The sequence below is a fragment of the Brienomyrus brachyistius genome, chromosome 2 (genome assembly GCF_023856365.1).
Source record: "Brienomyrus brachyistius isolate T26 chromosome 2, BBRACH_0.4, whole genome shotgun sequence".
Classification (NCBI taxonomy): Eukaryota; Metazoa; Chordata; class Actinopteri; order Osteoglossiformes; family Mormyridae; genus Brienomyrus; species Brienomyrus brachyistius.
The window spans coordinates 18,091,512-18,108,071 of NC_064534.1; the positions used below are offsets into that span (position 1 = coordinate 18,091,512).

The following is a 16,560-nucleotide window of genomic DNA, read 5'->3' on the forward strand; positions in this document are numbered from 1 at the left end:
TGAAAGATGACTTATCAGACCATTTAACTTAATCATATAGCAAAAAAGTTCTTCCCCTTTCTCCTGGTTGTACAATTCAATTTCATGTGTATGGTGCCACAATTTCCAGAACATTCCATTGTATTAAAGTGCTTTATATTGTCTCTTCCCAATGTCCTTATCTGACTTTTTGCCTTCGGATACAAGTGGCCGCTCTGCTGTTAATTCTGAATTTTTCAGACTTACAGCATTTTTTTATACTGCGTCACATGCTACAGATTCAATTCTGTTGTGATATTTGAGGTTATACCTTTGTGTTGATTATCAACTAGCCTACTGTAGCTTTCACTTGTGACTGTTATTTCTCTTTGCTGATGCAGTTTATCCTTTAGAAACCTTAAATAATTTACCATTCGTTTGTGGCTGGTGCACCTGCAATTTGGCCACCAGCTCTTTGGCCTTGTTGGAATTCTATTGCTGCTTGGTGTCACATTTTCAAAGTGCTGGTTGTCTGACCTCTAATAGCCGATACATACTGGTTACTGCGATTCAGCTTAAAATGACTCGCCTTTGTAGCTGTGTTTGTAAGCGTGATTTAGTGAGTTCAAAGTCCTTTTTTGTGTGGCATCTATTATTTTGCCAAACCTCTACGCTCTTAGAAAAAGGGTACAAACTTGTACCTTTGCTTGTCACTGAGGCTGTACCCTCTCGCTGGTACTTGTGACTAGTGACATGGTATATTGCAACAGCAATAAAGGGTTTGAATCAAATCAAATCAAATCAAATCTATGGTCTGTCAGTTGGACCCTTAGCTGTAGGTATTTGTACCTTTGATGGTATAGAATGGACTTTGAGGAACATTTCTGTACCATTGGTAGTACATTAATGCTGTTTGTACCTTTGGGGTGTTCCTCAGAGTACACTTCTGTACCTTAAAAGATACTAAATCAAGTAACAAGCAAAAGTACATTTTTTGTATATCTACATTTAAAAAAAATGATTCTAGCCAAACCATGAAATTGAGTATTAATGCAGCAGTACGGACAGACAATTCCTGTTTTCCCCTTTGTCCTGCAGTCTGACTCCATAGTAACTATCACCTGTGCCGATGGCAAGTGGAACAAGCAGGTGACTTGTGAACCTGTGGACTGTGGTCGACCAGACAAGTATCATGTGCACCCAGCTGTCTTCCATTTCCCTGAGGGAACCACCTATGGCAAGAGATGCACCTTTCAGTGCAAAGAGCCCGCTCAGCTCGTAGGTGAGGGGACCCACATGAATGTCTTTGAACACTAACAAGAAAATTAATCTAAAGATGCAATTGCAAGCTGATGTTTCTGTTCATACAGTATGCATGTTACAATTTCACATTACATGACATGGGAAATGTTTTTATTTTGGGGCACAGAGAGCTACAGAATTGGTCAGGGTTTGGATTAATAAACATAGACTGATGCGATAGAAACAGACGGCGTCGGAGAACAGCCATTGGGGTCACAAAACAAGGAAAAATCTACATGATTTTACATCTTCATGTATTTTCTATATTGGTGACATACTGTAGTTTGTAGTAGCTCCATTGTGAAGAAGCTTTGTCCAACTCGAACTAAAGAAAAAACACTTTCAAAAAGAGTTAATTGATGCTTTTACGGCTGTCATCTCTGCCTCCTACCTGTCCAATGGCCATCTCGCTGTCATATGCCCACCTGCTCTCAGGATCCAACAACACTCTGACCTGCATGGAGGATGGCATGTGGTCTTTCCCAGAGGCGCTCTGTGAGTTGCGCTGTCCCACACCACCCCCAGTTCCCAACGCCATCCTGCAGACCCGGCGGTGCAATTTCACTGGCCTGAAGGTGGGCTCTTTCTGCAAGTACAAGTGCAAGCCTGGCTACCACGTCGCCAACACTGACAAGTTGAGAAGGTGAGGGCCAACCGGAATTCTGCTGACATCAGTGCTTGTTTGATGTTGGACATGAATGAATAAATACAGATATATCTTTTCTTTAGTAAAAGAATAAGGTGGGACACAAAGTGGGGGCGGCATGGTGGTGCAGTGGTTAGCACTGTTGCCTCACACCTCTGGGACCCGGGTTCGAGTCCCCGCCGGGGTCACTTGTGTGTGGAGTTTGCATGTTCTCCCCATGTCGTCGTGGGGTTTTCTCCGGGTACTCCGGTTTCCCCCCACAGTCCAAAAACATGCTGAGGTTAATTGGACTTGCTCAATTGCCCATGTGAGTGCATGGTGTGTGAGTGTGTCCTGCGATGGGCTGGCCCCCCATCCTGGGTTGTTCCCTGCCTCGTGCCCATTGCTTCCAGGATAGGCTCCGGACCCCCCGCGACCTAGTAGGATAAGCAGTTTGGAAAATGGATGGATGTGACACAAAGTATTTTTGTTCAGTTTAATAACTACTTGAGGGTTGCAATCTGTCATTTATTTCTTGACTGTATTATTGTAAATATAATAATGAAGGTAGTTTGCAGTTTTCACTTATCCATCTGTAGACCCGCCCCCATTCGTCATTATCTCCTAACCACATAACCTGATCGGAGTTGGGTGTGTGTGTGTCTGTGTGTGAGGTGCTGGAGCTTATCCCAGATAGCATAGGGCAAAAGGCTGTGATGCACCCTCCAGAGGAAGCCAACCAGCTTGCAGTCTAGTTTTGCTTATTTAAATGCGTTTATTAATGTCCGTGCCATGAGGTGTATGTCCTTTGCATTTGAGTCTAAAGTGCACCCAATGTCCCTGTGTTTTTAGTGATGCTGTCTCCGTCCCCAGGCGTGCATTCAAGAGGCAGTGCACCGAGGATGGGAGCTGGCAGGAGGGAGCCTGCGAGCCGGTGACCTGTCCTCCTCCCCCCCCTGTCTTCCACGACAGCTTCCGGTGCACCGACGGCTTCAGGTTCAACAGTGACTGCTGGATCAACTGCGACGCAGACAACCACACGGTGAGACGGCACACTCCGTGCCCCAAGGTCTGTCAGCTTTTCTTTTCCCTTCGCTTCGTTTCCTGTCTGCCCTACCTCGCTGCTCCTCATTGTTTTTTTGTCAGCCAGCCATCTTCTCCTACTTTTCCTTCTTGCTGTTTGTTTTTCATGTGTCTGTTCTGTTACCAGAAGACATCACATCTGACGTAATGTCAATCTGGCAGTGCAAACCTGGATTTAAGGCTAACACTGGCTTGCAGTAAAGCCCTAACTCCAAACCTTATTTTGTACCTGCTAGGCCATGGACTTAAAGGTTAACCAAATGTTAAAGTGTGACGTCAGCTTTACCTCTTTTATTTTTTCCATGTCATTAAGCGGGCCTTCTCAATGACTACTCACAATTTCTTATAATGAATTGCCATGATCCTGGTTTATCCACAGCCAAACAATCTGTTGGCAAAGATTATGAGTAATTGGAATTGACGTATACGAGACGATTAGTCAGTCTGCTACATAAAACATGACATAAACTTTGTATAATGTCTGCGTTTATAAAAATATGTTTTAAGTACTTGCACTGTTGACTTCAGGGTCCTACTACCAACGTGATCCGATGCAGAAAGGATGGAAATTGGACTGGTTCATTGAAGATTTGCCCTCAGATGAAAGGACGGTGCTCCCTCCCTCAAAACCTCAGTCCCAGCATCCGTGTCAGCTGTAAGAATGGACATGGAATAGGTCTGTGCTCATGACTGTTCTGACCAAGAACACCCAACGCGGCTATGTGTGCATGTGCATCAGTGGATGGAAATACTTCATAAATACCATGCAAGGATTGTGTGGGATTCTTTATTCAGGCTCTTGTGGCATAACATGAATACTATACTATGGATTGCTAAAAAGGTTTTTTATTACTATTTCTCTGCCTTCTTTGCCTGATTTCTGTTTCCTGCTTTTCAGACCATTCGTTTAGTTCTGCTCAGTCTCCAAACTAGAGTCATCTTGCAGTGGAATTTCCATCAGGCTTCTCATAATTGTAGTGTTATTTTATTCCTCATGCACTTTTAGGTGAAGAGTGTGAATTGATGTGCAAGGACAGAAACAACAATGTGGTCGTCCTGCCCAACAACACAACAGTAGAGACCATAATGAAAGACCACTGGATGAATCCGCCCAAAGTCAAGGTGAGGTCACCACTGACTTCACCTCCGAGTGGAGGCGAGAAGTCCACGACTGAACCAGCGTACTGTCTGGAAACAAAGCTGACACCTTTATATCTGAGCAGCAGACACTGTAATAAAAATAGAAAATGATTCATGGCAGTGCCACGATGTTAATAGCCTTGAGTACAGTCAAATATTGAGGCTCATAGGCCACCTTAATTAAGGAGATTTGCTTATTAAGGCAGAACTATTAATTAGACAGCAAAATGCTCAGCCAGCCTAAGCTCTAAACTTTGAGCGCCATACTGTACTCCATCACAGTAACTGATTGAACTGTTGGTTAGCCATTGAGCATCCTGGTAAGTCATAAAACTAAAGCAATAGTCCATATACTGAACATGCCCTCTGCTGATAGCTGTAAATAAGAACTTAAGAAATTTACAAATGAGAAGAGACCATTCGGCCCATGAAGCTCGTTTGGGGAGAACTTAACTAATAGCTCAGAATTGTTAAAATCTTATCTATCTCTGACTTAAAGAGTTTTAGCTTGCACTACACTAACTGGGAGACTATTCCATACCCTAACTACACGCTGTGTAAAAAAAATCATTTTAAATAAGAACATTTAAAGACCTACAAATGTAAAGTCCTAGCATTTTCTCCCATTACTTCATGTGAGTTTTATTGGAGTGATGGAGAACATGCTCTGCCTGGCTGGGCCACACACTCTCCCCCTGGCAGTCGGGAAAGTTCCGGAAGCTGAAGCAAGGGCAGGAGAAGATGAAAGGTGTTTCCCATTACTTGGCACAACACATGACTAACCAGGTTACTATCAATTACCATTCATTACTAGGAAAATCAGACAAGTAGTAGTCATTGCTGGTAATTACCCTGCATTGGAAAAACAAGGTAACTGTGATCTCTTAATGAATGTGCCCTGCTACTGTGACGAGGCCGTCATTATACTCCAGAGACAGAACGTCCTCTGTGAAAGACTGAGTTACAGGGAACAGTGATGCATTCACATTAAAATGTATACATTAAAATTAAATGAGCCTACTGTAAATCATTTTAATTAGAGCTCAATGTACTGACAATTTTGCTACTGACACTATTTGTATATGTATACTTCAGAATGAAATATAGCTATTGAAGAGCTATACCAATTAATAATTACATTTATATATTATAAATCTGACATATACAAGATTTGTAAATGTATATTATATGTAGTACACTAAATATTATAGTATGCTAAATAGTGTAGTATACTATACCCTGAGTAAGGTACTGCCCCCAAGCACTGCTCCCTGAGCGCTGAATTAGCTGCCCCCTGCGATATCACACTGTCACATATGGGTTAAATGCAGAGAACACATTTCGTTGTTGTGCACTGTGCTGTGGTGTGTCAACAGTTATCACTGATAACCAAATAAATACTATAGTGTTGTTATTATTATTATTATTATTATTATTATTGTGTAATACATTTATATGCAGTTCTCTGTATGACGAAAGGTTTCCCATATGTTGGACCAAAAGTGTATTTCTGTACAGCACAGCAAGTTACACATTGTAATAGGTCTCAAACAAAAAAAAATGCGAAAAAAATTAAATCTGAGAAACAAATAGGGACACAGTGATGTAATCTCTCACGTAAAATTTTGTGTTTTGAAAAATGTCCACGTGACCCAGATTGCCCGTGTGGTAATGAGTAAATGCAGTCGATCGGAGGCCCTTTGTTATATTTACACCGAGTGGATCCGCAATATGCTTCGTCAGTCTACTTCGGTATTATTACAGGCGTTCCCTGTGGTCGCTGACAGTGTTTGGAAGGGAACCAACGTTTCAACAGTAACTACCATTCTCTAATGATTGTTCCTTCTTGGGTTTTATTGCTCAGATACAATCGGCCTCTGGAAATCCAGCTTTCTGTAAACTCACTTTCATTTATTGTTAACGTTGGGAAAAAGCATGTAATTCTTCAGAGGAATTCTGGCAAATTCTGGGTGTTGGAATCTGACTGATTGTTTACTTCTTAATCAGCAGTTGGGGGTAACCATCAGCTGACAATGGGGTGAGCTTTGCTGTTTTTAGTTCCTGTGATGGGTCGTTACATTTTTATGCCTTTACTTTTACTAAAAATTCAGCAGATGGTCTTGAGATATGTGCCTCAAATATGTGCCTGAATAATAGCTGAATAACATAATTCATATCACATTATGGTATCTTTTTTGGACATTAACCTGGATCACACAGGCATGCACGTGCACTGCGGTAGTCCCAACTACATATGCAGACGCACACAGAGGCGTCCACATGCGCAGAGAAGCAGCTGCCGCTGATGGAAAAGGCAGAAAAACAGTCCGGATGCAGATAGTATAAAAAGTCTATTTAATAGAAGTCAGGTAAGCCTCAAACAGCGCAGGGCTTGAGAAGAGCTATAAAAACAAGCAGAGGCTTCTTGAGCAGACGGTTTAAATTAGCCCTTATATAAACAAGTAGCCGGAGCTCAGTGTGACACTGAATACTAAGTGTGTGTAGATGTCCCAGACCGGGACTCAACGCCTTGCCCGCCGTCCACCGACAGTAGAACGCCAGCTTTCTTGGAATTATTATGTTTACGGTCAACATTTCCATTCCCCCCATTCCTTCCCATGAGTCCCCCCAGAACACATCGTTATACCACTCTCTACATCCTCTACCTGTGTCAGCTTGGGGAGAACCTGCCTGTAGAAGTAGCCTGTTGTAGATGTAAACACTTGCACCCATGTGGAAAGCAGAAGCAGGCTCCCGCTAAAGTAGACATAATGATACAGGTGTCCCAGTGCATGAGGACGCTAACCTTCTGCTTACAGTATTTTATGTTGCTCCAAAGCAAATCCCCCTGAGAGAAATGTCAGAGCAACCCAGGCCAGTGTCCTTTTGAGGAGGGCCTTACATCCCCCAGAGTTCATGATGCTTGCAGTGAATCAGAAAGGCCTTGAAAAAGTAGAAGTGGGACTTAAAACAAGATGTTCAGATAAAATGAAAAATATGATGGACACTCCGGCAGCTTTGAAAATCAACCAATGAGCTCAGGTTTGACTTCCAGAGATCAGCATCTCAATTTGATGATAGATTTGCTAGGTTTGTCAGTCTGTCCAAAGTTCAAGTATTTGCTGGAAGGTGTACGATCAGTAAATGTTATGCATTTATTCTCAGTGGTTCATGACATTGCAATCTTTTAAGGTGTATGCAAAGTATGACAAAACGTTAGCAAAAATATTTAAAATAAATATGAACACATCATTCCTCAATAAGGGAAATTCATATGTCCATATGAAAGGAAAGCATGTTGTTATGTTATATACGTGTGTGTGTTTGTGTGTTTGTGTGTGGATTAGGTTTATATTACTTTGTGGGGACCAAAATGTCCCCCACAATGTAATGAAAACCTGTTTTTTTTTTTTGATGTTGTGGGGACCATTTTTCAGGTCCCCACAAAGATTTGTGAATGCAATCAAAAAATAAAAAGTGCCAAAAGTCTGGTATTTTGTTTGGTTACTTTTGGTTAAGGTTTGGACTGGGTAAGGGTTAAGGTCGTCATGCTGTGATTAGAGATTTCCCCATAGAACTGAACGGAGATTCCCCACAAAGATATAATTACAAACGTGTGTATGTGAGTGTGACATGAAATAAGCAGGACAGTGAAATGTATAGGTGTTTTTTTAGCTATTGGAATGGAATAATGCAACACATAACACATAAATTACAGTTGTGTAGGTTTTCAGTGAAATTTCACACGTTGCATGTTTGCTGATATTGTGCCATTTCACTCTGATAAACTGTCAATTTTTACAAAAGCGTCTGCTAAATATATATACTTACATGTAAAGCCAGTAATGTGCAGTGAATTTAATGAATGCTTACAGAATGACATATTGCAGTGCCAGTGAAATTAATTTACAAAAGCTAGCTATATATCTGGATGGATGGATGGATGGATGGATCAATGATTACATTATTATGATTATCCGTTTAATGTGTTTTTCACACACTGGAAGAACTGGCAGGTGTAGTGATTTCCTTAACACTAATAACAGCTATATGAAGCCTCACATTTTAGTCACCTTCCCACACGCCCTTGAAGGATGAGGAGGAACTTGAGCAGGGAGGGCAGGACACACTTCTGAATATGTTTACTGTATGAACATGTTCAGTGTGCTTACAGTCTTTCTGTGTTTCCATGCAGAGTATTGTGTGTACGATGGGCCTGAAGTGGTACCCACATCCAGAAACACTACACTGCATTAAAGGTTGTGAGGTAAGAGTCTTTACATACCCTGACAGCAGGATAATCATTCAGTGTCTTCGTTTCTGGTCATTTTTATTGAGTCTCAAAATCACCTATGCTCTTTTTTTTTTTGTAAGGGATCATGTAACTATTTTAGCCCCAGTAATTTGGCAGACATACGAGAAACCCCATGTGGATCATGGATTTTCAATTTTTCCATACTTGCCTTGATGTATAATGTATTTCTGGGAGGTCCCCGGTTTGCAGTGAAATATTTTGATGTTTTTTATAAATTTCCAGACAAAGGCAATGTATCGTTTTGATGGTAGTTCAGGTAAAACCAGAGAAAACACCTGCTAATTGTGTTTTGGGTCAGAGATGGGATTAAGGTCAAATTACCTATATTATTTAGTATTTAGTGGGACATAAACTATTTCATTTTTTAATACATTTTTAAAGTTATAACGCTTTTGATTATAAAATAATAGCAACATAAAGGTAAATTAAGGTTCCCCACAGTGCTTCTTGGCACGTTGCCCCACATGGCAAAAGCTCTGTAAGCAATCCAGAGGCAACAGACTGAATGTGTCGGTTTTCACTACAAGCTTATATGGCTAATGAAACATACGGATCAGGTTTTACATTTAAATGGTATGAGCTGACATTTAATGCTGGCATTTGCTTTGTTTAGATGGGGGCTTGATTTTTTAATATGTTGCTTTTAGAGAACTTGGAAAATGATTGCAATTTGTCCACTCACCAAATGTAGTTGGGTTTTCTCGGCTTTCCGCAGAAAGTGCTCAGACTTCCAGGAACTGAGGGTTGCAAACTTTAACACCACACAAAAACATTAGAAAATAAAATTGAACCTAGGTTAATAGGTACATGGCATGAGGCTTCATGTTTTTTCTCTCTGTTTCGGTTCGTGTCTCTGTTTCTTCCAGTAATAAATCTTGATAATTCTTCACATGTGATTGCTGTGGAATTGAAACTAGCTCTTGGTGTTGCCTAATTTCTGTTGCTTCTTGAACATGATGTATAATATTACCAACAGTCATCAAAGAATGGCCATAGGGCCAGTCAGTAGGTAATAAACACTGTGTATAATATTACCAACAGTTTTATACAGCCATTTCCTTAGCATGGCAAAGATTACATGGCCACATAAAGCTCACAAAGCTGGCTAATAAGCACAATAACAAACACTTTAAAAATCTATTTTGTTTTCCAGTCTCATAGCTGCCCTGCTATCCAACACCATTTTCTCTCTCAATGTTTACATGTTTTAATGGCTTCCTCTGTGGAAACCTGTTTCATTGATCCATAAACTATGTGTAAAACAACACGCTGATGCTCAAGAATGAAAAAATTGCATAATAAAATAAGAGTACGCAAATACAATTAAATACATTGTGAAAATCTGATTTTAATGGAAAATTTAATTTAAATGAATTGAACAGAAACAGAAAACACAAGTTGCCCAGTAACAGTGCTATACTGTATTAAATTTGTTAAAATTAGATGTCCTGCAGTTCTATAACCTCAAGCGTGAACCATTAGCATTCAGTTCACACACCCAAACCCCAAACTCATATGAATGACATCTGAGAAATTCTTCCACGTAACTGAATTTCAAAAGTACTGTTATCAGCTCTGTAAAATGTTTTCCAGCCAATTAACAACAATTCCATGCAGTCACGCTCTCTGCCCCATGGCACTCAACTGTTCAACTGACTCATTAAAAGCTTCAAAACTAGGTTCTTTTGAGCCCACATGTACAAATCACATAGTTGCTGGGTTGCTTTGAAATAAATACAGTATTCAGTCACTTTATAGCATTTGCACAGCTCAAGATTTCAAGATCAACTATTTTACTCAAACACCCTGCAGTTTGTGCTTGTTTCGTTTAGGGGACTGTGATAGAGCAAATGAAACTCCAACAAATGTTAACTTTGAAGTACTTATTGTAATGAAAATATGTAGAATTTCCCACGAGGGACAGAAATTTAATAACATTTAATAGATGTTCAGTTGCTCTATGAACTTGGCCTCTTCACTTACCAAGGGGAAAAGATACTGGGGATCTAGTTAATCAGAATTAATGTACATGTGTGTGTTTGTATTATCGCCAGTATTTATCAGGGTGGGTGGCATTGGCGAAGATTCCACATTAAATATGAGTCGAACTATTAGCATTCTCTATGAACAAAGTTTGACATGACTACTGAGAAACCTTTCGTGATTAGCTTCTTTTTTAACGTAGCTATTTAACTGCATTAAGCTAGCAAAGCTAACAGACTTTTTGGCTTTTTCCGATAAGTCTTTACCATGTTAGGATGGTAACTGTTCTTCTTCTTGTGACGTACCACAGCCTTTCATGGGTGACAATTACTGCGACGCCATCAACAACCGAGCATTCTGTAACTATGATGGTGGAGACTGCTGTCATTCAACTGTCAAAACTAAAAAGGTAAGCAGCTAATGTAATGATATTTCGAATGCGTGTGCCCAGGTTTCTTTTTATGGATTATTTTTTTTTAATGGTTTTATATATCCATCCCATTGCAGTGACTGTGTATATAGTTGAGGTTCACTATGGAGATCTTACATACATACTGTATGTACATGCATGTGCATGACTGTTTCATTTGTGTGTGAACAGTGGCTGGAATGGGTTTTGCTAAAAAAAAAAAGCAGAGCTTCTGGTTTGGAAAATGTTGCTAAATGGTATATTTAGAATGCAGCCTCAGATTTTATTATCAGTTGTGCCTTTCATTTTGCCTTTTAATAGAAGCTGTTTGTTGAAGGCTTTGGTTCTCCTTTATTTTACATTGGGATTGCCAGCCTTCACACACCCCGACACCCCTCATTTGACTCGGAGCTGTTTTCAGTGGCTGCTGATCTCACTATTCCTGGAAGTTCACAGTTCGCTTAATTTTGCATAATTTGTGACTCTAACTGACCAGGCGTATTTAAGAAATTAAGATTGATCGTGGCCCATAAAAAGATTTTATTTTCATGAAAATTGCTCTGAAATACTTTTACAAAGTGCTTACGAATTAAGATGATTCATCTAACCTAAATATCAAAGGCCACAAATACACTGTACAGTACAGAGTAATTCTATAACTTAATTAAACTTTGACTCACCCATTAATCCCAATTTCAGACCCTCTGTCTATCGTGCTTTTTAATAAATACACTTAATATAACAGGTGCACATATATGAATTTTAAATCTTCGTGCTTTTTATTTATTTATTTATTATTATTTGAGGTAGAAGGTAGTTAAACCCGCAGCCAGGGCTGGTTAAACCCCATGCAGTACCATGGGCAGGTTCACCACTAGTGAAAAAATATTGTCTTACAATAAATATTGTCTTATTATATAATATTGTACCTCAAATAAGTAATATTTTTTCATGATGGAAAAAAATCATTACAAATTAAAATCATTATATATCTAAAATAACAGGCGCCTTGAAGTTATAACACATTATTGTTTGTTTGATAACTTTTTGATCATTTTAATTGTGTTAATTTTGATATCCCAATGGGATAATAGTATGATCAAAGATTTTTTTTAAAAAATAGAATTAACTTTCTATACTGATCGTACAGACTATAAAATCTTTTTTGATGGTATTGCAACATGATTGTTTATGCGATTAAATGCCAAAGCGTGTAATTAATCATGATTTAAAAAATGAATTGTTTGACAGCCTTACTAATAATTTGTTTGTTATATTGCGCTTACCTAACAGCATCCTTGACACCTTTCCCCTCCCCCTACATCACGTAGCTGTTCTCTGTCTGCACTGCAAGGACATGAATACTTTTAGGGCGCGAGCAAGCCAGTTTCACTTTGTACTGGACATCACACACCACTTTCAAACGAACTCAGCTAGCTAACCTGGTATCCTAAACAACCACCAATGTTACCTGTAAGACTGACAGGCCTTGTCTGCAACCTTCACGTACAAAAAGGCCTAAGTTAACCTGAACCAAATAAAGGCATAAGTAAGGTCAGCCGAACACTAATAAATGATGATATCTGATTTGTGGCAGCCTTTCTTAATACAAATCTGGGTTTTATAGTCAAGTTTTGCTTGGTTACTTATGGGTTAAGTATATGGGTTAAGGGCTGGGTAGGTTATTATTCTTGGGATTATGGTTTTCCTATAGAAATGAATGGACGGTCCACAAAAAGATATGGATACAAAGTGTGTGTGTGTGTGTGTGTTAGGCTTTGGTATTCATTGTGCAAATATCTTGGCACCTCAACGGAGCAGGAGGGGTTCCAGTAACAGTCCAAAGGCACAAACTAAAATTCCTAGAGCAAAAAGAATACATATGAGTCTGGAGAAGGATACAGTATTACTTAGCCATCTTCCTATGAGTGGTTGTTTCACCAAAAAAACTTACCAAAGAAGTACAACAATATAGCTAAGTCATGAAGATTCCTAGAACAATGAAAAAAATATGTAGGTCTTTCTGCTGAGACATATATATGATTCTAACGTCAGAACGAAATTAAATCTCTTGAAAGTTCACTCATCTTCACTTTGTGATAAACAGCCTAAAGAATCTTCAGTTGTTCTCTCACAATGTCCCTTGAATAGATGTTTTTTTAGTCAACTAGAATTTGGTGCCAAATCACCTGTTTCCACGTTGGACAGTAAATACCTCACATGAGTGGTCAAGCATTGTGGTGTTGTCACGGTTTGGATTATCTATCACGAAGGAGGACAGTTGTGCAGATTTATTACCAAGTTTTCACTGTAGGTAAACCCCACTGAAGTACTGTGACATAGCTGAAGTAATTAATTTATGCTTGCCAACTTACAAATGTCACTGAGTCGAAGAACGTGTGTAAAAACTACTGGATGTGCTTGGTTGTGATCTTTGTTGCTGAGGCAGGACATTGGTGGAGAGAAACAAAATTAACATGATACAACTTCCATCCATCCATCCATCCATCAATCCATTTGCCTATCCCGGAAGCAATGGGCACGAGGCAGGGAACAACCCAGGATGGGGGGCCAGCCCATCGCAGGGCACACTCACACACCATGCACTCACACATACACACCTACGGGCAATTTAGTAACTCCAATTAGCCTCAGCATGCCTTTGGACTGTGGGGGGAAACCGGAGTACCCGGAGGAAACCCCACGACGACATGGGGAGAACATGCAAACTCCACACACATGTGACCCAGGCAGAGACTCGAACCTGTGTCCCAGAGGTGTGAGGCAACAGTGCTAACCACTGCACCACCATGCCGCCCCCATGATACAACTTACAGATAAATATTATAATTAGTGTTCTGATCGAGCCATTAATCTCAATTGTCATGAGTGGTGCTTTTCTGCAGAATTCATATCTTTCAGTCTTGCTTTTAGCGCCAGCTTTGTCAAAACTTTAAATAGCTTTTTCGCTATTCGCTTAATACCAGTGTAATTTGTGAAATATAGAAACTGACTAAAAATACTAATATAATGAGATTATATGTAGTACAGTAGTATAAGAGTTATCATATAATGAACCTTCCTGCTGGTAGCTTCACATTTGCTGGACATGGTTAGCGGCTTAAGATGATCTTAGCAAAACCAACATAATCAACCTTTACAGAATCCTATCGCAAATTCTTTGTATTTGCTTTAGTTTAGTGTCGAACAATATCTTTGGATTTTTTTTTTTTACCTAAACAGCTGATGAGATAAAGAGGCTTATGCATAAATTAACCAACAAGCATGCTAGCAGCTCCTTATGCCCGCACAGGCGGTCTCCTTTCTGGGTGGTCGAGTGCAGCCACATGCGGAGGAAAGCCCCTCTAATTACTAGGCCTCTTGGTGGGAGAGGGGAGCCTCTCCTGCTTTTCCCGAAGCTCTGAAGACTATCAGGCGTTTCTGTGGCATGCCAGCACATATTCTCAGTGGAATACACAACATGTTGAGAAACATTCCGTAGCAGCATTTCGGCCGGACTGTTAAAATTTAAATGCTGCTGTAAATCATACAGGAACTTATAAACTGACGGCCATTAGCTTATTCACACCACAGGATTACCCAAGCAAATAATGAAACAAATTGAACATCCTCCCTCCCTTAAATCCGGGGGCTGGTTGCAGTACACCCCAATGGGGGGTGGGGGGGGGGGGGCATTGCCATGCATGCTCTGCACAAAATGGATGCCCTAATTGACTGAGCAGACAAGGGGTTACAGTGAGTAATGAGGCTGCTGCGATTAGGGCTGTAAGTTCTCTGCCCATGTGAAAGCCAAGGAAGCAGTGAATCAGTCTGCTGGTCATAATAAACTACTATGATGCAAACCTCCAGCGGTGTTAGTGGTTACTCTGTGAATATAGTACACAAGTAGGCATATAAAAAAAAAAATATGGGGGAAATATGATGCTAAACACTTTTGGATCTTACATGCTCGTAAAAGTGTGATGAGAAAGAACTAGGCCATAATCACGTTCTCTGCCATTCTCTCTGTCCCTGAGTACTGGAATCACTTCCCTTGGTCTGGATTGGTGATTCTACAATGATTTTTTTAGTGCAAAGAGGAGGAAAAACATGTTCAACATGATGAGATAAAGAGGCTTATGCATAAATTAACCAACAAGCATGCTAGCAGCTTTTTGGTGTTTGTTTTTTTTTTCCAGATCCAGTAATCCAGGTTGTCACCATTCGGTTTATTGCCCAGATATCACTGTAGTTCAGGTTATTTCCTCCCAAAGATGCCATCAATGAGGCACATAGCCCTCTCCAGGCCTACTGAGCAATTAGTGATACGTCTAAGGCAATGCCTAGGGAGATGCAGAGGTAGTCGAGGGCAATGCACCATAACACAGGTTCCTTTTCTGATCTATCCCAATTCATATTGAACGCTACTGTGTGATTTACTTTCTGAAGTGTTTTTGTATTATCTAATACCTGTGGACTTTGTTGCCAGTGTAAGATTATTTTTAGCTTGCTGGTCTTCATATTGTATGATATAATAACGATGATATATGAGAAAGATTAAACAGTAAGTACTGTAGAGCTAGCGGGAGTTTAGCAAAAATGACCTGTAGCATTTTATTCGGAGACTAGCTTAGACAACACTTTGAGTATTAAGAGTCAGCCTGTTATGTATGAATAGCGAAGGATGTTCACCTGGCAGGATCAGAGAGATCTTCAGATGCCTCACGTGTCCATTTTTGTTATTATTGTATTTTTCTTTATTCTGTGTAATTGAAATTCCAAAGTCAGAACCTGTATTTTCATTATACTTCTGTTCAAAATCCCTCCTTCCCAGTAATGACTCATAAATTGAAATTTGATGTGCCTCATTTTTCTCCTGCAAACTTCATGCTCTCACATATGGCAGTCTATTACTGTAGCTATCGCAGTGGTGATCAGAATCATCACTAAGTGAAACTAATGGAGTGTGTATCTGAATGTATGAGTAGTTATGAATGGGCAAGGATGAATGTCCCCACACTGTAATAAAAACCTGTTACTTTGATGCTGTGGAGACCATTTTTTCAGTCCCCACAAGGGGAAACTAGCAACGGCAAAAGTCTTGTATTTTGCTTGGTTACTTATGGGTTAAGTATATGGGTTAAGGGCTGGGTAGGTTATTATTCTTGGGATTATGGTTTTCCTATAGAAATGAATGGACGGTCCACAAAAAGATATGGATACAAAGTGTGTGTGTGTGTGTGTGTTAGGCTTTGGTATTCATTGTGCAAATATCTTGGCACCTCAACGGAGCAGGAGGGGTTCCAGTAACAGGCTTGAACAGCAGGGAGTGTCCCACAGCCCCATGCTACGTCTTCAAACCCTTCAAGGGCTAGAAGGCGCAACGGGGGGGGTGCTGCTCTCCTAGGCTCTTACCGCATTTTACATCATATCCAGTAACATGACCCGCTTGATCATCATTGTGATTGTTTGCATAAAAGATTAATGACACTTTTTATAAACGTTTTGAAAACGAAGAGCTTATAGGAAATCCACAGAAGATGGGAATGATAGTTAAAATTTTTCAGATTTGCCCTCAGCTACAGTTTCAACTCTGTAGGGATGTCTGATACACTGTGTTACATTTTCCTTAGGTTCAATTAGAAGGAATGTAAGCCATGTTTCCCTAACCTCGCGTTCCTCTTCTTGTGTTACTATAACACTATTTAAGCCTTTATTTTTAAGCAGTGTAAAAAAAAATTAAAT

The 16,560-nt window shown here is 40.0% G+C and overlaps 1 protein-coding gene across 1 annotated transcript in view; it reads left to right on the forward strand.

The window, feature by feature from the left end:
* The window catches only part of LOC125716031 (pappalysin-1-like), a 110,926-nt gene that overhangs the window by 79,796 nt on the left and 14,570 nt on the right, over window positions 1-16,560 (forward strand). The window contains exons 15-21 of the mRNA XM_048988255.1: window positions 1,057-1,240; window positions 1,696-1,903; window positions 2,738-2,927; window positions 3,497-3,644; window positions 3,975-4,090; window positions 8,304-8,375; window positions 10,717-10,815. Coding sequence (XP_048844212.1) covers window positions 1,057-1,240; window positions 1,696-1,903; window positions 2,738-2,927; window positions 3,497-3,644; window positions 3,975-4,090; window positions 8,304-8,375; window positions 10,717-10,815 — 1,017 coding nt within the window. The remainder of the gene's footprint in view (window positions 1-1,056; window positions 1,241-1,695; window positions 1,904-2,737; window positions 2,928-3,496; window positions 3,645-3,974; window positions 4,091-8,303; window positions 8,376-10,716; window positions 10,816-16,560) is intronic.